Source organism: Aptenodytes patagonicus, chromosome 4 (genome assembly GCF_965638725.1).
Source record: "Aptenodytes patagonicus chromosome 4, bAptPat1.pri.cur, whole genome shotgun sequence".
NCBI lineage: Eukaryota > Metazoa > Chordata > Aves > Sphenisciformes > Spheniscidae > Aptenodytes > Aptenodytes patagonicus.
In genome coordinates this window covers 42750465-42775085 of record NC_134952.1, presented here as the reverse complement: position 1 = coordinate 42775085, position 24621 = coordinate 42750465, and the positions used below count along the sequence as shown (strand labels likewise).

Sequence of the window (24621 nt, the reverse complement as noted above, 5' to 3'; positions counted from 1 at the left end):
ATATGACCAGCTTTTTTGAGAAAAGTAGGAAAAGGGCATTTTGGTGGTTTGTGGCTCTTACTAGAAATCAATTCATATATAGCCAGGTACCTTTGCAATGACTATCAAAGTAAAAGTAAATATAAATGAGGATTAAAGGTCAAAGTGGAATGATGGAGACACATTTAGAAAATGTAAGATGTTTTCCTCTTCTGTCTTCTAAGCATGACTCTCTTTTAGGGTTAATAGAGCAATCTGTTCTGTAGGAAGAATGAAATAGTTTAAAAGTAGGTCCGTCAATGTTGCTTCTCCTTCTCATCACTCAGAATATGCAATTACTCTGAAACTATCAATGAGAATATCCAAATCCAATTACCTTCCCCACCTGTATGCACTTAAGGTTACAATATTGACCATGCAAATACACAAATCTCAGTACAACCTCTTTCAAAAGGTATATTGTTATACAGGAGGGGCGACATTTTTAAAAAGAAATGACATTCTGATGTATTTGGGTGGTTTGGGTATTATTTTTTTTCCCCTTACCCTTTCGAACTTGTAGTCTGACACATGTGGGGTTCTTTTGCTTCTTTTTGTGTGGTGTTTTTGTTTGTTGGCTTGGGATTTTAGCTTGGGGTTTTATGGGAATGGAGAACATAAGTTTTAAAATCATACTTTACTGGGAGTTAAAAATACTAAAGGAAAAATCTTGCTTTCAGGAATAGCATGAGACTTACATGTGTGTACAGTAGTTGCAGTTGTTCTAGTCCAAGAAGCATCACTGTCGGCAAACAGCTGGCAACACTAGGTGGTGGTTTTGGTAGGTGGTTTTCTTAATTTGCCAGCTGAAGCAGCTACATATTAATAATGGGCTTCCTTTGTTGTACTTCTTCCTACAGATAAGAAAAAGAATTTTTACTTAATTCTATTGCTGCAGTGGATTTTGTTTCCCTCCCAAAATGTTGGAATGTATACTTAGCCTTTTCTGTCACTAGGTAATGGGCACTGTTTTCTCCAGAACTTCACATTCTTGCAAAGCAACTGTTCTTTTTTCAACGTGCATGTATGTTCTACTAGCAAGCTGCTTATTAAAAAGTTTCAAAGACTATTTTTGCAAATAGCTTGTCATTAAATTCATTGTTGCCACGTTTTAGGAAGAAATGTCTGAGTTAAATCTTATTTTTTAGGAAAACATCCAAAAACTTGATTGTTTATTCACAACTACATAAAAGTTAATATTTTGCAAATACAACTGTAGTAGCTATAGTTTTTATTATTTCTTTGGAACATTTCTTCAGTGTGGTAGCTGTACAATAAATTGGTAAATGTTGATTTCTAAGTGACACTTATAAATTGGAAATGCAAACTAAGCTGCAAATATATGTAAATCAACATTATAACCTACAGCAGGATTTGATATGCATAGCTATTCTTTCTGAAAAGCAGCAAAGATAATCTGTACTTTTTTTTATACCTAGAAGTGGCAGGTCTAAACTTTTTTCCTTTTTTTTTTTGTTGCTTTTGTTTGTTTATCACAAAGCTGACATGTTTCTGCTTGTAGGGATACCTTTATCAGGGTGCGACTTTCTCTTGGGGAATGAGAAATCATTCAGTTACTTTGTCCCCAGAGCTGAAAATGCCGTGCTGTGTTAACAACAGAGCAATGTGTCCATTTTCCCACTTTTTCAGCAAACCATGACAGATGAGATCCTATCAGTTTCAGTAACCTAAACATTATTAATGGAATATTCTCAGCTATTAGGAGAAACTGAATTACAAGGTCATTATTTTTAAAGAGTGGGTTTTTTGCTCAAATATGTAAACAAGTCTATTAAAAATGGTATAAGCACTGATATTACATAGATGCTGTTCAATTAAGATGCTGAAGGTGCAGTGCTTTCGTTTTAAAAATGAAAGGTTGTTTATATTTTCTCGCTTGTATCAGTCTATCTTCAGAATCATGTGTTGTTTTATCTCTATATTTAATAGCGCAATCATTTTGGATATCTAGATGTGAAGTTGGAGTTGTATTTGTGGATGTTGTTGTTTTGCATACTGTGAGCATATGTCAGCCAGGATAATAACACTGAATTGTTTTCTAGAGTTTGTCTCTTGGTATAGTAGACTGCTTTGACAAATTTTGTCTGCTATGGACAAAAAAGCCCAATCATTTCAGATTTTCTTTTGCTTCATATTATGTTTCAGAATTCTTTCTGATAAGAGGATTTGTTTTCTGGAAATAATGTTGTAGAAGATACATCCTCTGTCATTTTGCAGAAAAAAGTTTCCAGTGAAGGAAAAGAATCTAATTCCAGCCAGTGTACTTAAATTTTGTCGTTGTTCAGATTTATTGTAAGCAATATAAATATTTCATGCGACAATAACTAGTTCACTTAAAAGTACTGCTTGATTACACTGTTGGATTTTATGCCAGAAACCATGATGGTTGAATGGCCCAAATGGATGGCAGTATTTGCCAAGTCAGATTTTTCAGTATGCTTACACAATTATTTTCTTCTCTCTCCAGCTGTAAGCACAAGGTGTACTTGGAAAAGCTACCCAATACTAGCATAATTATACCATTTCATAACGAAGGCTGGACTTCACTCTTGCGAACAATACACAGTATTATCAACCGCACTCCAGACAGCCTGATAGCAGAAATCATTCTTGTGGATGACTTCAGTGACAGAGGTAAGGCCCAACGGTTTTGTTTTAACTTGACATTTATAATGAAGTGTGGTCCATATAGAAACTAAAGGGAAGCAAAAAGTGAGGAGATTGTACCTGCTGGACTGCTTGCCTTGAAGTACTGTTTGAATGTTAGCTAGAATAAATGTGTGTTAGAGGCTTTGGTTTTACTTTGCATGAATACTGAAATTCATGTCAAAGGGAAGACGCTGTGAACTGTTCTTTGGCCTTTATTAATACAGTATTTTGAATATATTATTTCTGAAATACTGCAAATTTTAGTGTTTCAACATCTTTTCCTTAGGCTTCACTTTTACTCAGGAAACCTATTAACTTTGACCATTTTGGATGCAACTCGTTAGATTTTAATCCTAGAATTTTATTGAGTTAGACGGCTTCATATACTGGTACAAAGTGGCCATACAGAGAAATGAGACTCTTGAATGGAATGTGAAAAACTGCTTTAGAATAGTTAATCAAACTTTACATCATCTACGTATAGTAAAATTAAGAAAACTGCAATCACTTAATGACCTTTGCCATCATTACTTCTTGAATGCAACATAAGAAATGAATGCTCTGAAGTTCCTTAAATGAAATTTAACAATTTCTTAGGTAAAATTCATCCGTAACAATGATATGGAACTGGGAAACAGTTTTTCTTTCAAATTTCTATACATCTTTTAGGACTTCAAGTGTGAAGAGCTTTGACTTCTTGGGGTTTTTTAGCATTTGGGGTTTTTTTGCTTGTTTCTGTTGAAACATCAGTTGCTAGTGTGTATGCGAGCCTTGTTCGAAGTAGGTTGCTAGACAGTGAAAAAGAGAATTGTGCTCTCTGCTAACGTTTTAGGTAAAGCCTTTGTCTCAGCTAGGAACTTACAGGAGCAGATTCCTGACCTACAATTGTGAGAAGCCCCTGGGTGAATGAGAGGAATATTAGTAGAGCGCTGCAGTGGAATCATTTTTGTAAGATTTTTTTTTTTTTTTAACTTGATATTTCAGGGGTTAGAAAGATTAATGCTGCACACATCTATCTTACCCTCTCATATCTGCTGGTTTAGTTGCAATATATCCTTTGATGAACTGCTTCTCTATCTGTAATGTAATTTAAGTGAAATTGTAAAGTGAGTACAGGTCTGTTTATTCTGTGTTTATAGAATCTAGACCATGGATGAAAGTTTTCAAAACAAGAAATGTAAAGTAGCACAACAATTTTTCTGCAGGCTAACAATTTCCTAGTAGTAAACAACTTACAGGGAAGTCTGCAAGTTGGTTTTTATGAGGTGTCTGACAAGTAAAAATGCTTCTTATACTGAGAAAGCAGCTATTGAGGCTGTGCTTGCTCAATATGATAATACTGTAGCATTTTTTTAATACAGATCATACTGACTGTCGCGGAGGCTAACGGAATCAAACTAGGCAGGTGATAGATTCAAAAATAAACTTTATTTAAACCAAAATTGTTTAGCAGAAAACTAACTAGAAATGAGGCTCATCAAAATCGTTCAACACTCCGACAAGATCAGTAAACCACAGGTTCAGGATGGTGTACAAGGAATTAATACCACACAGCCAGCTTTAGCAGTGAGGATCCAAAATGTGCACAATCACTCACCTATAAGATGAGGGCTCTCAGCCTCGAGGAGTTTCCTTGGGCAGTGTCTCGACCCAAGGGGAGAGTCCCCGCCTGCAGACCCGCTGCTCCGAGGAGGACCGGCTCCACTTGCCCTCCGGTGGGGCTCCATTTATACCCTAGTCGAATCTGATCTGTGGTCAGTTCTAACTGGCTGAGGGCCTTAACTGTCTTACTCCTCCCCTGAGGTGTATGCATTACCATAATTACTGGCCCAACGCGTGTATATGATGGTCAGCACTCACCACCGTAAAGGTGCAAAAGTAAGGGTGCGAAAAGTAAGGATGCAGCTGTCTTAATGCGCACACACACACACCCCCCCCTTATCAGGGCGGGTGCACCTGCCACACTGATTATTGTTGATATACTTTTAAATGTGTTAATGTTTTAGAAAACGTATCTACTTCCCAGTTATTAGAAAAAGAATTAATGCCAGTAAAGAGGGAATATTGTAACTTCTGTTGCTCTTTTTTGCCTGCCCTAACAGGTTCTGCTGCTGGCTGAAAATATTTTGGGAGTAAATATTACCTGTAATATTAATTCATATAACACTACAAAAATCTGCCGAATCTTCTTAATTTTCAGTTATATAAACCTATCTAATTTTTCAGTGGAACAGTTTACAGCTGGAGGAAGTGTTTCACATAGCATGGAAATGCTTAACGTAAGTGTCTGGTTTGAAAATCTGAAAGAAACCTATTAAGAAGACTTCTATGGAGCTGGGCCTAGAACTATTGTACCATTAGGAAGATTTACTTATCTGTTTTTTGGTATTATTAAAATAAAGATTAGAAATGCATTTTTGAAGGGTTGCCAGTTTTGAACTTGAGTATATTTGGTAGCATATTTGGTACTGTGCGTTTTGAGAGAGCAAACATGCAAGAAAAATGTGCTGGCATCTCTGCTTTGAATTCAGTAACACTGAATTTCAACTCAGGTCAATCACTTTGGCGCATCCAAAGCGGGTTTAATTCTTGTATTTGTGATCCTCTAAACTGTACTTAACTGAGGCTATATCATGTTTTCTTGTGCCCTTTTTCGTGAAATGGCCACACGTAATACAGTTGGGTTATTTTATGTTGAAAAAATGCTGACTGATACCTATCCCCCTCCCAGTTCATGAAATAATCTTTCTTAAAAGTGATTGAATAGATGCCATGTTTACTGTTATTAGTCCTTCACCCTTTAGTTGCTTTTTCCTAGACTGATGAGAGCAGTAAAGCAGTGTGAAAGACATTGAAGATAGATTAGGTCAAAAATTAAATGTAAGTGTGTTCAGTTGTTGTCAAAACTGATAGAATCATTGCAAGCAAAGTTTACTGCAGTGTTGAAGCAGTATAATGATTAGTGATAAATCTGTATGCCTTTTTCTCATTGTATAATGTCTCCGTGAAGCTTCATGTGTCAGATAGCTGACAAATGGCTATTAGTTTCTTTTGTGAAATCAGTTATATACTATTTAAGTGATACTGTGTATGCTATACTTGTTCCACAACTTTGTATTATGGTTTTCTGGTAGGAACCTAAACATCATTTGTAGATAGTTGAAAGTGAGAATGGGATATTTCAATAGCACTATTATTTTAAAACGAATTATTAAATGACAAATGTCTTTCTCTAGGGTGTTCTACTAATCAAACTTTTCCTTTTTACAAAGTCTAAGAAGTTGTTACAAAAAGCCAGTCCTTGTTAGAAATAGAGTAGATGAGAAAAAGTAGAAACTTGAAAGTGGTGTGAAAGATGGATAAAAATGCTGGAGCTTTTTTGTTTTCTTAACTAATGCAAATATAAATACTGAAATGCACATAAAGAACTTTTGATAACAGATGACAAAGATGTTTTAGTGCACAGCCAGGTACCCAGCAGTTTGCTGGTTTGTCTGCAAAATTACTTGTGTGCCTTCATTTTATTCATATTCACTTCTGTGGCTTTTGTGATCAAAACCAAAAACTTTAGATTGTCCGTGCATAATATTCACTATAAATTATGACATTTAGATGTTATAAAAATAACAGGACAGCTGCACCTTTTTAAATATCAATATAATGCAGACTAGAGACTTGGTATTAAGAGAGAGGTAAGCAAATGTTACGAAATTTGGAACTGCAATATTTGGCTATGGACAAATTTAATATAAAAAACTACATCAATATAAGAAGTCATCTGTGACAGTCAGAAGGAAACGTAGATTTAAATATAGGTACCCAAAGTTGCAAAATATCTTTATTCATATAATTTATAGAGAGTTTATATACTTAAAAATTATGAAGGAATGGGAGGGAGAAAATTGATCAAATTAGTGGAACTCGTTTTGTTTCAACAAAAGTAACATTTTTTTACTTAATTGTAAACACAAATGGCCAAATGGTGGTGTACTAGCAAGATGAAAGGGAACTGAATCTAGAGTTTACAGGAGTTTTACCACATATAAAAGAAATACATTGTCACTTAACAAGCTCTATAAAAGAGAGGCAAGTATTAGACTTCTACTTAGTTTGCCTTAGAAAGCTATTGATAAGGGAACTGGCTATGCTGTGTGCTGGCAGACACTTAAATTTAAGAATGTTTTTACTCTTCCCAACTGATTTAGCAGTCAGTTCTTCACTAGAGACTTCCACTGAACAACTCAAGTACCGTAGCTTTTTCACAAAAGTTTAATGATATACATACCTTTGCATACTAAGGTATGCAGAGTATTTCTGACTTTGTGATGGATTTTGGGTTGCAATTCCAATACCTGATTCATGCAAGTCCTGTATTCCGAACTGTGTGTAAATTAAAGACCTATCAGTTTCAGTGTCATCTGCCATGGAAAATGAATACCTTTATGTTGGAGGGTACCAACATACCTCTGTGTCAGGTGTCTCTGGTGTGGCTTTGTGTGGACCTCTAGTATTGTGAGCCTGGTTTCTGGGAAAATGAGCCTTGTGGAAATTGGCTTTTTTTCTGGGAGGGTTTTTTTGGTGTGAGGGGGGTTTGAAATGGGGGGGATTGGTTTGCAGGTTTAGCTTTGGAGATGGGGTGTTTATTGTTGTCATAGTTTGCTCTGAAGTTATGGTTTGTTGGCAGACAGATCTCTGAAAACATGGCAAGCAGCAGAATGTGGGCAACAGTTTTGGAGGAAAGGACAAAATGAAAAAGGAAGCAAGTTTTCATTTGTTCTCTTATGGAACAGTTTGCATTTACAAAGGAATACTAAAAATGCTAATTAATGTTTTAAAACTTTGGGGCAACATAGACAGGCATAATTAATTAGTTAAACAATTCATGTAGGTTGCCAACACATGATAGGTTTGTACATCAACCTTAAAGATTCCTTTTGTGTTTTAATGACTTTATTAGCATAGTCAGGCCTGTGAACTGTTACTAACACAGCATGTGGCCATGCATGTAAAATTGACTTACCAAGCATTTTTACTCTACCCCATAGTTCTCTAACTGGTATAGCCTCTATTATAAGAAAAAATAAACAATGCCACAGCCAACAATGAATTTATTAGCAGTAACGATTATTTGGCAGTTTTCTAGTTGGCAAAAAATCGATCAGATTTGCCAAGGGAAAAAATTGAAAAACTTAGCAGCCAACAGCTTCTTGCAGGACAGAACTAGTTTCTGTCACTGGCAATGAACTGGTGTTTTGGTGGAAAATGAGAAACTGGGAAATTTTCGTGTTGATGAGCCAGTCCCTTCTCATTTTGTCACCTATTATGTTCTCCTATCTCTGTCCTCTTGCTTAGCTCTGTTTTCTGCACCACTACTCATTTGATTTTCAGAGTATCATACTGTCCCATATCAGATACCATATGCTTTGCACTAGATCTCTGTTCTGTGAATAGCCCAGATTAATAATGTGCAGGTCAGTCTGCAAAACCAACCTGTGACTACTTGATCAGGGCTCGATTTAGTTGGTCAGTGAAATTCAATGGCAGTGATGCGCTTTGTTTTGTGTGAACATGGAGGAAAATCCGATCTATGGCCCAATTACCCTAATAGCCTGCCAAACCCTTTTTGGCCATCTGCAGGTTGTCTGATTTTATTTTTTTTATTTTTTTTATTTAAATTTAATTTTTTGACCTGTAGTTCTGTAAATGATTTTGGTGATATCATACAATAATGGTAGGGTAAGGGAGTTTGTGCTAAAAGCGAAGCAGCTCTGTCAGAGTATCAGATTGCACAACTTCCCACTCAAGAAATACATGCTATTTGTTGCATGAAGATGAAATTCCTTGTATTTTACTTGCAGACAGCTAGCTTATGTAACGTGTCGCTTGTGATTCCAATTTACGGATGCTTGGCTTCACATCATGGCTGGATATAACTTTTCTGATGAAATGAAAGTGAAGGTTATATTGTATGAATGACTATCTTGTCATAGGAAACCTCTGCTAATAGACTGCAATTCTCTGATATGGTGAAAACTCACTTCTCCAAAATTTGCCATTGTTGTCAAAATATACAACATTTAAAAAAGAAAATTGGAAGAGGAGGATGTAACATTGTGAAAGTCAACCTTTACCAAAGAAAATGCTTTTAAATCTGTCCCTTTCCTTAAGTTTAGGAGCCTGTGTTTCAAGATGGTATATAATTGCTCAATGACTTTTCTTTTAAGCTGAGGTTTTTAAAGTTACACAAGTGATTTGTTTTTCTTAAATATCAATAATTCTCCACCTTTATATATGAGAGACTGTACTTTTGAACTCGGGTGTCTGCCCACCTCTAAAAATTAACCACCCTCCTCCTCAAAGAAGCGTATGCCTGTGGGGATTGGGGCACCAAACAGAGCACTTCCAACAACATCCATGCTGAATGCATCCAAAGGAGTACATGGACGCGGCTCATTAGCACTCTTCCAGGAGACACAGTAGGACAAGGAATGGGACATTATTAATTGTTAATGGGAAGGTGTCTAGGATTGCCTCCTGGTGCTCTGTAGGGCCAAACTGGCTGCAGCCAGGAAAATGTGCTGTGACGTGCCTTTAATAGAAAGGGTATAACTAAAAAGTGTTTGGTAGGAACAGAAGTCAGAACCTGGACAAGACATATTGGAAGTGAGAGAGGAACCCTAGCTGCCATCAGTGGTATGTGTGGAGGCAGCAGTGGTGGTGAATGGAGGGGCTGAAGACCATGATTGCTCTTGATCGCAAGTTAACAGCTGCCTGACTGTCTATGGCTTCTCAGAAAGCTGAGAAACAAGCTTTTAAAAATATAGAAAAATAATTCTGTGCAAGTAATTTTGTGGCAATACTTTGTGACGAATCACTGAGTTTGTGTTGGATGGTGAGGGGTTTTGTTTTGGTTGTTTTGTTGTTGTTCTCCATGCTGTGATGATATGGGATATTGAGCATTGCTTATGTGATTAGAATACCCCTTTGTGGCAGAACATAAAAAAAATAGTGGGAGGAGAAATGCAGAAGCGGGAGCATCCCTACCTCTACAGGTATTACTATCCTAAAAATGGGGGTTCCAAGTGAAGTTACAAGTGCCCAACTGTTGCTGAGTAAGGTGAACGAGCTGAGGAGAAATGCCATGCTTATGAGACTAGACTGCTTTTGGAACTGATGCTAGCTTAACTGTCTCTCTAGCATTATGTTGTACAGCATAAATATCTATCATAGGAGAGCTGTGCTGATGCAATTTTCTGCTACCTACATAAGATGTCCCATGGTTAGAAGTTTATACAATAGGTAAAACTTCAGAAATCACCCGCTGTACAGTAGTATAGACTGTAGTATAGAACAAGTGTTGAGAGTTAAAAAGGAATGGGAAAAAGTGTACAGAAATCTGTTGCCTTGACTGAGTACTAAACTGAAATAATTCAGTTGAAAAACTAAGGCAAATTCTGTTTTAGCTTTACAGATGAAAACAATTTGTTAGTGCTGTAGTATGTATACATCAATATTTACACCAGTGCACTTAAGTCAAGCTGACTTCAATATACAACAGTCCTCTGGAGAACACTAGTCATTTGGTACAGACTAGAGAGATCCACTTCATTTTGAAACAGCTGAGAATGAAAATAAAACTAAGCGGTGAACATTGAATTTGAAGCACACTTACTCTAACAGAAGGCATTAGGAGCTGCATTATCTTTTTCATCACTATGTTTTGTGTATCACGTTGGCAAAAACTTTGAAAGATGGCCAATGTTGTTCCTATACTAACACCAAAATCCGAGTGTGGTGTTACAACTTTCTCAGGCTGTCGCAGATGGAGTGAGCCTGCACTTCACTCATAAGAGAGAAGCAACAATATATTTTATTGATATAAATCAGTGAGTTAACAAAGTTCAATGGTAAATGCGACAGTGGTTTAACAAGATTCGATGGCAAAGGTACATTTGATTATTTACTGCATAGAGGACAGGGTCAGGCAAAACTGTCAGGGAGACCCTCCCGTTGAGTCATGAGGTTCAGAAAGGACCCCCTTGCTTTCTAAACTCCTCCTCAGAGAGGAGTCTAGGTGCAGCTGGATCCAATCCTAGTCCCAGACTTGGTCAACGGTTTATGTCTAAAGGATTATATATGCGCAATCGATGCTTTATATCACGTAGCTAAGACTTCAAAGTTTAGCGTGCTGTTAGTCACTTACTGAGGATCTGCTGCAGCAAGGAATCTCTCAACCTCGGGGAGTGACCTTGAGAGGTGTCCCTACTCAAGGGGAGATCCCATTGTGCACCCTGCTGCCATGCAGGAGAGCTCAACGGGCCCTGGGCTGTCCGCTATTTACAGAGGAAGATGATTGACTTATAGTCATATTCGCATATCAGCAAGTTCTTTGACTCGCTGCTCCAGACAGCCCTTGGCTACGGTGTTGCCATCTGTCCCCGAAGTCCAGCATAAGCCAGATGCAGCCATCATGACGCCCACTGGTGGTCATTGCTTACATGGGGGAGGGAGCACACCGCCACGCAAGCAAACTGTTGGGTATTGTTAATAAAAAGAAACATCAGATAATAAGAAAATAAATGCTAATAGAAGTCTTTGGATAGGGCTTGGTACTTGATTTAGTTCCAAAATATTTGAAATGGTCTCTTTTTTTGTTTGTTTTTGTTTTGGGTTTTTTTACTAAGGACAAACTTTGTCTGTGTGGAACTGTAATAAAACAGCAATTAAACAAAGCATATGCTTTTGCAAATGGAATTTTATTATTCCCCCCCCTTAGGTTTACCCAAAATACAGCTCTGCCAGAGAAATTTCTGGTGAAAAGCATTGTTATATCAGTAGGGAGTAGTTCACTGAAGTAAGTTTCCAATCAGCCAAAAGTGCTAGGCCAGATCTTGCCATCTTATAAAGTAACTGGAGACTGGGGAACCTGGTAGTGGCTTGCAAGGAGCAATCTGTGCTTGTGATGTAAAGTGGGCCTTTTGTGAAGGATTAAGCATACAGACTCATCTCGCCACAGAAGAGCACTCTGTTTACTATTCTTGTCTCCTTGAAGCATCTGTCCTTGTGGTATACTATGGACAGAAGGGAGACTGCTGAGAACAAAAGGCAATACTGCAGCTGTTAGACCAGCCCAGTTTTTGGCTCTTAACCTGGGAAGGATTAATGAGCTCTTAGTGATAAGGCTGCTCGGTGACCCTATCAATTACAGTATGATTCTTGCAGTAGACACAATACTTAGAAAGAGGACTTGCAAGTGAATCGGTGTCATCCGAAAGTCATCCCAAATGTAGATGCTGACACCCTAGGTATTTGAAAACTGTAAACATGAGAGAGCTAACACTGCTGTCTTGAAAACTCTTGTCAAGTGAAGTGTGCTCTCATTAACCATGGTGTTGGCAGGTATTTGTAATACTGGACATAACTTACATAGACATTATGTGTAAGCAAGTAACTGTGAATCCACATCCTATTAGGTTTATAGCTGAATAGTTATACCTGAAACACATAGCCTTAGCAGCTGGGAAATCTGTTGCTGCAGTCAAGTAATTATACAAAGGTAAAGATAGATGTTTCCTACTCCCTAAAGAATTTGCAGTGGCTTCACCCCTGCTTCATGTAACATCCTGGTACCCAGAGTGATCCCAGAAACTTCAGCTGCACTGTTCATATCACTGATAGGGTAAGCAAACCTTGACAAGAGCAGAGTTTAATGCAGCAAAACTTTGAAGTAACGTTGAACTTAACGTTAGCATATTACTGCTTCATGTGCACCACATCAGAAAAATTATGAAACTGACCCTTGTATAGGCTTAAATTTTAAGTCTTTTTATTGGAAGTTGATAAAACAATACATCACTGCATTTAAAAGGAGATTTTAAAAAAAAAAAAAGTGAAAGGCCAGATAGAAAATGAAAGAAATTCAATTTCAAGATGTCTATATTGACTAGAGATCCAACTAAACACAGGATTTACATTTTTATACTTGGGATATTGAGCTGTAAAATGTCTCTTTCATTTCCTCTATAATGCACTCATGTTATTTGAATTTTATTAAACTTGGACTTACTTCTGGTCAACATAAAGTACTGTCAGTGTAACAGGTATAATTTAAAAGATATCCGAGCATGAGTTGGAATAAACTGATTTGAATCTGTAATACCAAGTTTTCTGTTCTTCACTGTCCGTTCTCAGTTTTGATTATTTAATATTATGATTTCTGTTATGGTGTTTTTATTCTGAAATTACAGGTGTTTGCTTTCAGCTCCTTGATGTACCTTGAAATAGTAGTTTCATTACTTTACCAATGGGAAAAGAAAGGGTTGCCCTGAGGTTGAGGAGAGTTCAGCTCAGAAGAATAATGGTCATCTTGAAGGCATCTGCAGCCCATCTCAAAATACTTTTCATTTGCTGGAGCGAAAGAATATTGTCATGTTGTAGAAAGGGAGGGGTGGGAAGAACTTCAAATAATTGATATTGTATGCTTCACCTAGACAGAATTGATTGGGAATGTGGCTGCTGTGGGAGAAAGTTAGGAGTACCCCCACATCCCAATGTTGCCTGCACGCAGGCAACTCAAATACAACTCAGCTGTAAAAATGAAAACTCCAGTCATGCAATATTTATGAAAAGTAAAAATTTGTTTTTATATTTAGTTCCTGGAATTGGTTATAATAGATAAGCAATTTCACTTTTGAGTACTTGTGGAGTCAGAATACGAAGGTTGTGTTTCCACCAGCTCTGTATTGGTCACTCTTTCTTGGCTTGCTCACCCTATGAAATGCCTGCTGGGTGTGCATCATGCTGATGGCTGTAGGCTGCATCCCTTTCTCATGTGAACGTGCTAAGAATTTTTAAGATAGAAACAAGGTGGTAGCAATGGTCAGCCTGTACTTAGCAAGGATGTGTCCTCTGTGTGTCAACTTCTAAAAATGTTTATGCCATGCTTGTATGGAGTGTCATTCACGAGATATCTGAAGTAGATTCTGAAAAAAATCAGTATATGAACTCTGAGTAATCTTGAAATACTAGAAGCATATTTATTCATGTAGTAAATTAAATGTATTCTAGTTTTGTGTTCTTTTTTGTATTTTCTACTACGCATCTCGGCTTTGATTTACATTTCTTTAAGGTTAAGTTGAATTATGGCTGAAATAAAATTATTTTAAAATTCTTCATGTGGAATACGTCAATTTGATCTCATAAATAGGAAATAAAATTTCTAAACCTGAGTAAACATTGGTTTCTACATTGGCTTTTCTCTCAAACATTAGCTGTTTACTTTCCACTCAAAAAAGCATTATTATATTGCAGTGATACATTAAACAACTTCACATAAGTCTTGACAAGAGACTTGAACAATTAGCTCACAGTTACCTTCTTCAGCTATCGTAATTAATGAACTATGGAAAAGATGCACATTAATAGCTGAAAAATTGGAAAAGATATAGTCCTTACACATTTCCCTACATTCCTTCTTCTCTTTTAGTGTTACAAGTTTCAAGAATTTTTTTTTTTTTAAATGTCAAAGTTGATGCTATGAATTAGGTGATCTTGGGAATCTCATTGGCATTTAGCAATTCTTAGCTAGTACTCCAAATGTATTACTTCCACAACTTTAGTGAGTAGCGTAATGGAAATGTTAATTAACTTTTACATCTTTGGATGACATATCTCCTGAATAAAAGATTCAGAATGAAAACCTGTAGTCAGATGATGTGGGATAGCAGTTGAAGTCTATTGCTTTGGACCTCTTGCAAACAGTCCATCTAAATAGATCAAATTTTCTTTTCTGGGTGGTTCTTTTTTATTAGGTGTCAGGAGTACAGGCCTGACATCTTACATAGTACTATTTTTCATGAGCTAATCAACTAGGTTTTCCCTAGTATCAACATAAAGGGTTCTTGCCAAACATCAGTTGTCTGTTATTTAGAAGCTTTCTTTTAATTTAAATTTGAAATTTATTTGTGATCTTTTTCATACCTGACTGTTGTTTCAATGTTATCCTTACTTTAAATAACTCATTATCTTCTCGTTGTACACAGAAAGGGCCAGCAGCTTTCAGTTTTCAAAGTTAAATGCAGTTTAATAAGGTGTGACAAGCTTTTGAATTAATATCCTGGTAGTCTTTCCGAAGATGGTAGTTTGTTACACTCAGGGTTGTCTTAATTGCAACATCTGAGTTCACCTAAGTAGACTTTAAAAAGATCTTTTCCCCTTTCCTGAGTGCAGACTTTCAAGTAGGCGTATAATCACGAAGCAAAATAGTAACATCCTTAAACGAACAGGCAATAGCATTGTGCATGCCATGAGTTACATTTTATGCATCTTAAAGAAAATAACTTCAGAAAACCGTTTACATTATTTATCGTATGTTTAGTGGTTTAGTGTTTAGTATGTTTAGTGGTTTGTTTTGTCCTCCCCCCCGCCCCATTTGCAAATCATGGGCGAGCCTGAGATCTACTAATATTATTCCAAATATATTACCAATGGTATAACTGAGCTGTTATTTTCCTGTTCATTCACTGGTACCAAACTTGACATGCAGGTAAGAAATAAAGGTGGGTAGTATAAGGAAAACTAGGAGATAACCAAAGCAAGAAATTATGTTCGTCACTTGGAAGAGAATTTTAAACCCAGAGTTCTGGTAGTAAAAAACTGTGTATTGGCCTGTAAAAGCCCTCACAGTCAGATACTGGGTGTAGATACTAGCTTCTAATAATTTCTCTAGGAGATGGCTGGGAGAATGTTGATTTGGTTGCTAACTATATGCGTTTTTTTCCAAACTAAATGCTGGTGTCTTTTTTAGACTGCTGCTTATATGTAGGATTCCTAGTGAGTGTTTAATTTTCAAATCTTAACACAACCTAGAGAAAGAAAAATCCTGTAATGAGTTTAGCAAATGAATGCCTTCAAAGCTTTATATGCGAGGAACAAAGCTTTGTCCTGTCCTATTAATTTGGTAACCCTGACAAAATCAGAAATGTTTAAAGAGCTCTAATAGCTATTCTGACCTTGCTTCAGACATAGAGTAAAACAGAAAATAATTTCAGTTTCCATTAAAGCTGTGGTACATTCTATTTCTGTCAAAACAAACAAATAAAAAAAGCCTACAGAATATTTTCTATGAGTATTAAAAGAGCTGCAATTCATTTGTATTCATTTAATGTCGATGCTTTTCTGTTGAGATAACACAATACATAATTTGACAGCATTTGTTTCTGATGATTCTTTCCTGGCTAATGACAAGCAGTTCCACAATCATCTGTATTTATTTAATTTATTTATTCTGCATAAATTAAGGCTGTGTTGCCAATTTTGTTTAGTGTTGTGTGTGTTTATGCAGATTTTTATTTTGTGCAGTCAAAAATCAAAAGTGTACTTACGCGTGTTTGTTCATTGCTCTGTGCATCTTGGATGTCTCACAGGAGACATTAATGATGTATGGAATTGTCTAGTTATAAATCTTCTTGTACAAAAATACAATTATAATTTTGATTAGCTTGAAAAGGAATATTTTGTTGCTCTCAGAAATCACTATCCAGACATTTCAGTCAACTTTGGGGTCTTTTCTCTATGTGCTGTTTTCCCAAATCGAGCTCATGCATCTTTCAGGCAGATGGGCAATTTTATGAAGTTTATAAATGGCTGAACGCTTTAATGGATCTGTCATGCACAGTTTGTTCTTTAAATGTTGCTGATTTGTGAACAAAACATTAATAACTTGTATCTAGCAATTATAAAGGATTTATTTTAATAAGACTGGGTCAAATCGGGCTTTCCAAATAAGATTAAGTTCCACATACAGTGGAAGATTTTGGTGAAGAGGAGAGTGCCAGAAGCAAGATGATTTGGTACATGCCTTGAGCTTTTGAGCATTCCCCTCTGCCTTCCCAAGTTACAGATACAAAATATTTTTACCTGGGATAGGGATTTTTTTTTTTTTAATTATTTTTATTTCTTTTTTTTTTTGTCCTTTTTATCCCCTTGTATGCTTACGCATTGTGAGAGTACATGCTTCAGTTTTTTCAGCTTCGCAGGGCTGCTGCATAATTCCACTGAGACACAGACAGCTCACAGAGGCAAACAAATCTGTTGATTTCATTTATGGCCAGTGACTTAGCAACCTTTGTTCACCTGCTGTAGGAACCCCCATATCTGCCCTTCCCATGCACAAATTCCAGAAACAAGCATTAGGACAAATGCGTTAAACCTGGAATGAAGCTGATAATGAAAATAAAATGCATGCATCTGTCAAAAAAAAAAAAAGAAAAACCAAAACCCAAAAAAACCCCAAAGTGAAAATGTTTATGAAAAGCTAATACATAATGTCAAGCTTGTTTGAGGGTAGTATCGCCAGTCTATTGGTATTATTTTGTTCCGTAATGTAACACTGGCTGGAGAGGTGACCAGACCACCCAGGCTTGAGAAAGGCCAGACTCCTGCAGTGTCTCAGCAAACCAGAGTGCACTACACAATATGGAAAAGCATTTAGAACAGGTAATTGTTAGCGATTTTGCTTTTATGTGATAGAGAGAACAGTTCTAATTACACCATTACACCTGTAAAACATACTGCAAATATGTGCATGGCATTCAGTGATGCAGAATTCCAGTCTCAGCTGATTTCTGGTTTTGGAAGCTTGAGTGAGTGTTGCTATAGTCAGAGAGGTCTGCAGGGTGGGAGGGGGAGGGTGGGGTTTCTTTGTTTGTTTTTGTTTTTAAGATATATGAGCTAATTTCTCTTACTGCTAGGTCAGGATACTTTTCCACAATATTTTCTAGCTCTGCAAAAAATAATGAGAGGCAATGAATAATGTTAATTTGCAGGCAAAATGTTGATTCTTTATTAGGAACCTAATAATCTTTAATAGGTAGAAATCTCTCAACAAATCTGGAAGAGGATGTCTGGCTAAGGTCTCTCCCCCCCACCCCCACCCGCCCCACTTCGTTTGAAGGGCAACACACCTCATTTAGAAAACAGAGTTGACATTCTTTGTAAAGATGCTGTTTGTGCACAGCTATCAAAATAGCAAACTTCAGGTTTAGCAGGATAGACATGAGTTTGCTGTCTTACTCCGTTTTTGCCTTATTTAATCACAGAAGAGACACAAATTAATTGTCTTTAGATGGTTGAAGGTGTGGAAGTCTTTTGAAGAGAGCCCTCCCATGCCTCGTGGATTTTTCTGATGTCCTCTGGCTATACTGAGTAAAGTGGTTGCCTGTTCAGTCCAGTATTTTATTGTAAGAACTGTAGGATTTGATTGCTGATGCTTTTTCTTTAAGGATTTCTAAATGTTCTGATCAACTAATTAATTATCATTGCCTGTAGGGAATGCAGCCTGTACAATGGCTGGGTGAGAAAGGGGTTGTTTTATGAGTGGGGAACCTTTCTGGGTATCATATGTATCCAGTAATCTTAAAGGCCATTAAAGTTTTCTTTCTGACAAAAACGAAATTATACATGTCTTCCATTTTAAATGCCACATAATATATCATCCTTCAGATTGAAAATCAGTATTGATGGAGAAGGCGAGTTAAAGGAGAGTTAATAAGGCATAAGATTTCTAACTTCCACTGATGTATATGTGTAGCAGTTGTTTCTGCTGCAGCTCCACAGAGTAGCTGTGAGCAACTTCCCTTTGCCTTTTGCAGCATTCTCTGTGTTTGTGGTACAGTATTTCTAGTCAAAAAGGGAAGATGCTCACGTTTAAGACAATTTTGTAGGTATTCTAACTTCATGAAGATTCTTTTTAAAAATACATAATGCAGTTCTAATGGAAAGTGATGGTGCTTTAAAACATGTTTCAAGTACAACTGATTCATTTAGATGAGAACTGAAAAAAATTACTCAAGGATCTTAGTCCTACAGTCTGTTCCATAAAGTAGATCCAGGTGTGTAGAAAGAAATAGATACTATGTGCAAGCAAATGTAATGATATTGAAGTCAGTACCCTTTAGTACTACAAAATAATTCAGAACAGATGTTAGTCTTGTTCTTCTTTGAGTGGTTTACCTATTGCAATTTTTAACGGAAGAAAGCAATGGTAGATTAATGCTAATGAATGGCGTTACTGAAAATAATGCCACAAAAATGAGAATAATCCAAACTTATATTTGAGTCTAAAACTATTGCTGTCCTTGAATGTATTTGAAAACACTAATTGAAGTGCTTGCTTCTTATCTGCAAACCTCCTTCTACTGTTTTTCTATTGGCAGTTTGATATTAATTATAGGAAATAGATTTTGTGCTACAAACTAATAATACATGAACACAGCATTGAAGTGTACTACAGGACAAATTAAAATATGTGCATCTAGTCAGAGTGTTTTTAACTGGACCTTAAATATCCTCTTTTGACATATTCCCTGGTTGTTTTTTTCCTTTGGAAGAAAGTTAAACATGCTCTTAACCAGTGAGTGAGAATCTGGATGCCAGCTGTGAATGTAAGGGCATGAAACTCAAGGGCAGCCTGGGCTGCAGTGACAACGAAATGGTGGAGTTCAGGATCCTTAGGGCACCGAGGAGGGCGCACAGCAAGCTCACTACCCTGGCCTTCAGGAGAGCAGACTTTGGCCTCTTCAGGGATCTGCTTGGTAGAGTGCCGTGGGACAAAGGCCTGGAGGGAAGAGGGGCCTCCAAGAAAGCTGGGTAGTATTCAAGGATCACCTCCTCCAAGCTCAGGAGCGATGCATCCCAACAAAGAGGAAGCCAGGCAAAAATGCCAGGAGGCCTGCATGGATGAACAAGGAGCTCCCGGACAAACTCAAACACAAAAAGGAAGCCTACAGAAGGTGGAAGCAAGGACAGGCAGCCTGAGGGGAATACAGAGAAATTGTGCGAGCAGCCAGGGATCAGGTTAGGAAAGCTAAAGCCCTGATAGAATTAAATCTGGCCAGGGACGTCAAGGGCAACAAGAAAAGATTCTATAAGTATGTCAGGGATAAAAGGAAGATGAGGGAAAATGTGGGCCCTCTCCGGAACGAAACGGGAGACCTGGTTACCTGGGACATGGAGGAGGCGGAGGTACTCAATGACTTTTTTGCCTTGGTCTTCACTGGCAAGTGCTCGAGCCTCACCACCCAAGCTGCAGAAGCCAAAGGCGGGGACTGGGAGAATGAAGAGCCGCCCACTGTGGGAGAACATCAGGTTTGAGACCATCTAAGGCACCTGAAGGTGCACCAGTCCATGGGACCAGATGAGATCCATCCGTGGGTCCTGAAGGAACTGGCGGATGAAGTTGCTAAGCCACTATCCATCCTATTTGAGAAGTGGTGGCAGTCCAGTGAAGTTCCCACTGACTGGAAAAGGGGAAACATGACCCCCATTTTTAAAAAGGGAAAAAAGGAAGACACGGGGAACTACAGGCCAGTCAGTTTCACCTCTGTGCCTGGGAAGATCATGGAACAGATCCTCCTGGAAGCTATGCTAAGGCACATGGAGGACAGGGAGGTGATTCGAGACAGCCAGCATGGCTTCACCAAGGGCAAGTCCTGCCTGACCAACCTAGTGGCCTTCTATGATGGAGTGATTACACCAGGGGACATGGGAGGAGCTACAGATGTCGTCTGTCTGGACCTCTGTAAGGCCTTTGACACGGTCCCCCGCAACATCCTTCTCTCTAAACTGGAGAGGTATGGATTTGATGGGTGGACTGTCCGGTGAGGAATTGGTTAGATGGTCACATCCAGAGGGTAGTGGTCAATGGCTCAATGTCCAGATGGAGATTGGTGACGAGTGGCGTCCCACAGGGGTCCGTATTGGGACTGGTACTGTTTAATATCTTCATCAATGACATAGACAGTGGGATCGAGTGCACCCTCAGCAAGTTTGTAGATGACACCAAGCTGAGTGGTGCGGTTGACGCACCTGAGGGACGGGATGCCATCCAGAGGGACCTGGACAAGCTTGAGAAGTGGGCCCGTGTGAACCTCATGAGGTTTAACAAGGCCAAGTGCAAGGTCCTGCACCTGGGTCGGGGCAACCCCCAGTATCAATCCAGGCTGGGGGATGAAGGGATTGAGAGCAGCCCTGCCAAGAAGGACTTGGGGGTACTGGTGGATGAAAAGCTGGATGTGAGCCAACAACGTGCGCTCACAGCCCAGAAGGCCAATTGTATCCTGGGCTGCATCAAAAGAAGCGTGGCCAGCAGGTCGAGGGAGGTGAGTCCACCCCTCTACTCTGCTCTGGTGAGACCCCACCTGGAGTCCTGTGTCCAGCTCTGGAGCCCTCAGCGTAAGAAAGACATGGACCTGTTGGAGCGGGTCCAGAAGAGGGCCACAAAAATGATCAGGGGGATGGAACACCTCTCCTGTGAAGAAAGGCTGAGAGAGTTAGGGTTGTTCAGCCTTGAGAAGAGAAGGCTTCGGGGAGACCTTATTGCAGCCTGTCAGTACTTAAAGGGGGCTTATAAAAAAGATGGCGGCAAACTTTTTAGCAGGGCCTGTTTTGACAGGACAAGGGGGAATGGCTTTAAACTAAAGGGGGGTAGATTTAGACTAGATCTAAGGAAGAAATTTTTTACGCTGAGGGAGGTGAAACACTGGCACAGGTTGCCCAGAGAGGTGGTGGATGCCCCATCCCTGGGAACATTCAAGGTGAGGTTGGACGGGGCTCTGAGCAACCTGATCTAGTTGAAGATGTCCCTGCCCAGGGCAGGGGAGTTGGACTAGATGACCTTTAAAGCTTCCAACCCAAACTATTCTACAATTCTTTGATTCTATGAAACGTAAAACAAATCGACAGTGCCAAGTACACTGGAGCCCTTTTTTTTTTTTTGATGTGTATTCCTGTAGTACAGGTGATTAAATTTTGAAGATATTGATGATTATTACTTTTGAACTGAATGGATTATTTCCGTAGAGTCCTGTACGTGTTGCTAGTTGAGGTAATTTAGAGCTTCAGCAAGAACTGTGAGCTAATTTTTTCTTCCCCTTTCTTATTTCCCCAGCCTTTTTTTGTTTGTTTGAGTTTTTTGAAGTGTTATCTATTTCAACTTTGTTTCCTTCTTGGAGTGGGCAACTTATACTGTATCTGTCAAACGTTATATATTCTAAAATGCTATGACTTGATTATGAATGACAGTAAAATAACAGTAGTTTTAAAAATGCAATTAAAAGCAAGTTTCCTTTATTTCAGTAGGATAGAGTTTGGGAGCCCTTTAAAGCGGTGTGAAATTCTGTAAACCACATGCAAATATTAAATAGTAAACTATTCTAGCCCACTTGTTGGTCACAGTGTCAAGTCTTCATTTTTGATATGGACCACCACTTGGATTCCACTGTGCTGTAGGGGTTTTTGTTTGCCCTCTTCGGGTACTTTCAGAATTCACGTAAAGCCCAGTAGAATGGATGGGCTTGTCCTAGTATAAAATAATTATGTTGACTGAAAAAGATCTGTGATGAAATGGCTTCTGTCTCTTGTAGGATATCTAATTAAGCTGGCTTATACTGAATTTTAGCAACCCGCTTGAGGTCAGATAAAATCAAACCACACATGCCCAAGAACAATTACCAAAAAAAAGAAAAAAAAACCCAAACCAAACCCACAGCACAAAAAACCACAAACCCCAAAAACCCCCCAAAAACAAACCACCCCCAGGACTGTTTCCTAGATTATGAAATCTTTGGAAAACTCTGGCATAGTCATTGTGTTTTCAATCTGTTTTAAAATCAGTTTTCCTTTAGGCAGATGATGTTTTATTTCAGCTGCCTATTAACTAGGCCAACAGGATAGAGTCACCTTCTATTTCAACATATTGGCTGCCTCGCAGTCGCTCTGTGATGTGAAAATCGTAATTCGCGTGGCACTCCTGCGTTACACAAGCAGCAGCGTGAGCTGTGAGGCAAGTCAGGGGCACAGTGATCTAACTGCATACTAGTCTGTATGAAATAATTTTTAACTCTGAGGTGCCAGTCTAACCTCTCTTGCTATTATAAGCCGTATTGCAGGTACATACATGTCTTTTTGGTAATGCATCCTTGCAGAGTGTTTCTGTAAAGGCACTTAAATGTGTATGCTGCCTTGTCATAAAAAGGTAAATACAGATGAGGTAGCAGAACCCTGCAAACAAAGTTACATCCCCACATGCATACAAGAGATAAGTAGCAGAGGAGAAACAGAAATTGTCTCTCTGTTTCCTGTCTTCACTCTCTTCCTTCAGGCTGTGTTCTTTAGCATCGCGGGAAACAGATTTTCTCACTTTGATTTTTTGTCCAAGAAAGAGCGTCCCTGAAGCTGAAACCCCTTCATAGCTATGGAGTAGGCTACAAAATCCCAGGGAACCTGAATGATTCCGGGTTTCAGTAGTTGAGGAGAAAGAATAGGGATGGTGGTGAAGTCATTCTTGGAAAAATGTGTATTGAAGGGGATCTTGATCAGTACAATCTGGAGGGAGCTGAGGGACAAGAATGAGAATCTGTTTTGCAGGAAATGCAGAGGGGGATCAGAGCAAAAAGGGGTGACTGGTAGAAAAACTCATCAGACCAGAAATATAGTTCTGATACAATTATTTTGAACTTTGAGATGCATTTGCTTTTTTAGTTTTGTCTTTCTGCATAAGGTTGCATTTTAAGATGAATCAGCAGTATTTCTTTTAATTTCTCAGAGTATTAATCAAGTATCAATTGGACATCTAAAAGCCAGTTTCCATTTGCTGTAAAGGTAAAAGCAGATTTTCTGATGATATTTATATACAAATACAATATATAACTGCAATTCTTCCTGTCTGCTTTAGATAGCTGGACAGAGCTTTAGAATGATAAGGTTACACTAGTGTTTCTGACTAGTATGTGATATATAAGTCTCGTTGGTACAATATGTCTCTCTAACATATTTGTGAGTGTAAATGGAATTATTTAAGTATTAGATGTAAATATAAACCATCTAGTAAATTTAGTATTCCCAGTCAGAGGCGTATTTCAGAAAAAACAAGTCCAGAACTATGAGCGATTTTGGTTGGTTGACAGTAGCAAGCTCATTTATTTAATTGACCGTTTTAGTCAAAGCCATGTTGTGGAAAGTATTATACAATGCTTTCTAAATCATGCAAAGAGTATCTTGCTGCAAAAAGATTCTTATGAATGTTCAAATACAACTTTGTGGATTGCTGCCAAATATATGTATATATTATTTTAACTCTGTTGCTTTTAGAAGTATTACATAGGAAAACCAGTAATATTAGATTTATGGAAATTGTTCTTGAATTCAACTACTCTTTTATTCTTTGTCAATGTATAAAATAAGAAAGATATTTAGTATGTATGTTTTTTGAAAGCATGAGTTGTTCTAAAATTACCAAAATGAGCATGCCTCTTCTGTGGCATGCCAATTCTCTCCTTCAAATTAGTTACAGAAATGCACTGTGTGGAGAAATGCATTAAGGCTTTTATGAGCAACACGCTTGCTTTTACCTGGCTTCATAAGAAGTATTACTGAAAAGTGCTGAAATGGGCATTTTGTGTTTTCTTTCATATTTAAATAGAACTAAGTTGCTTCAGGACTAAGGTCAATATCTCTGACCAGGAGTTAACAGCTGCCTCGCTGTTTCTCATGAAAGTGATGGTTGGCTGGCTGACACCCAGACCTGGCCAAGCACAGCGAATGCAGAGGGAAATGGATAAACGTGACTGATAATAATGACCTGCAAATCTGATTTTCCTTCTTTGCGTAAGACTGAAAAAGTGCAGGGGTTAATTAAAATACTTAGATTAAGTCATAAGAAATCAAAGAGATGCAAAATAGCTCATTTCTGGGTCTCTGGTGAAGCAGCTCTGGGATGATATAAAATGCCATTCTTTGCTGTTTTTCTGCATGGCTTTAGGGGACTAGTAGTTGTCAAGCAGAATTGAAGTAGAGTGATTGATGTGTTAAGGTAAAAAGTCAGTGATGTAATCTTTGTCCCAGAAGGCATGTTGTTCCTTGGTGGTATATCTCCTG

General features: G+C 38.2%; 1 protein-coding gene across 1 annotated transcript in view; it reads left to right on the top strand.

Moving 5' to 3' along the window:
* GALNTL6 (polypeptide N-acetylgalactosaminyltransferase like 6) overlaps nt 1-24621 on the top strand; it is a 507998-nt gene that overhangs the window by 221355 nt on the left and 262022 nt on the right. Inside the window, exon 4 of the mRNA XM_076336517.1 lies at nt 2507-2673. Within this exon, the coding sequence (XP_076192632.1) occupies nt 2507-2673 (167 nt within the window). The remainder of the gene's footprint in view (nt 1-2506; nt 2674-24621) is intronic.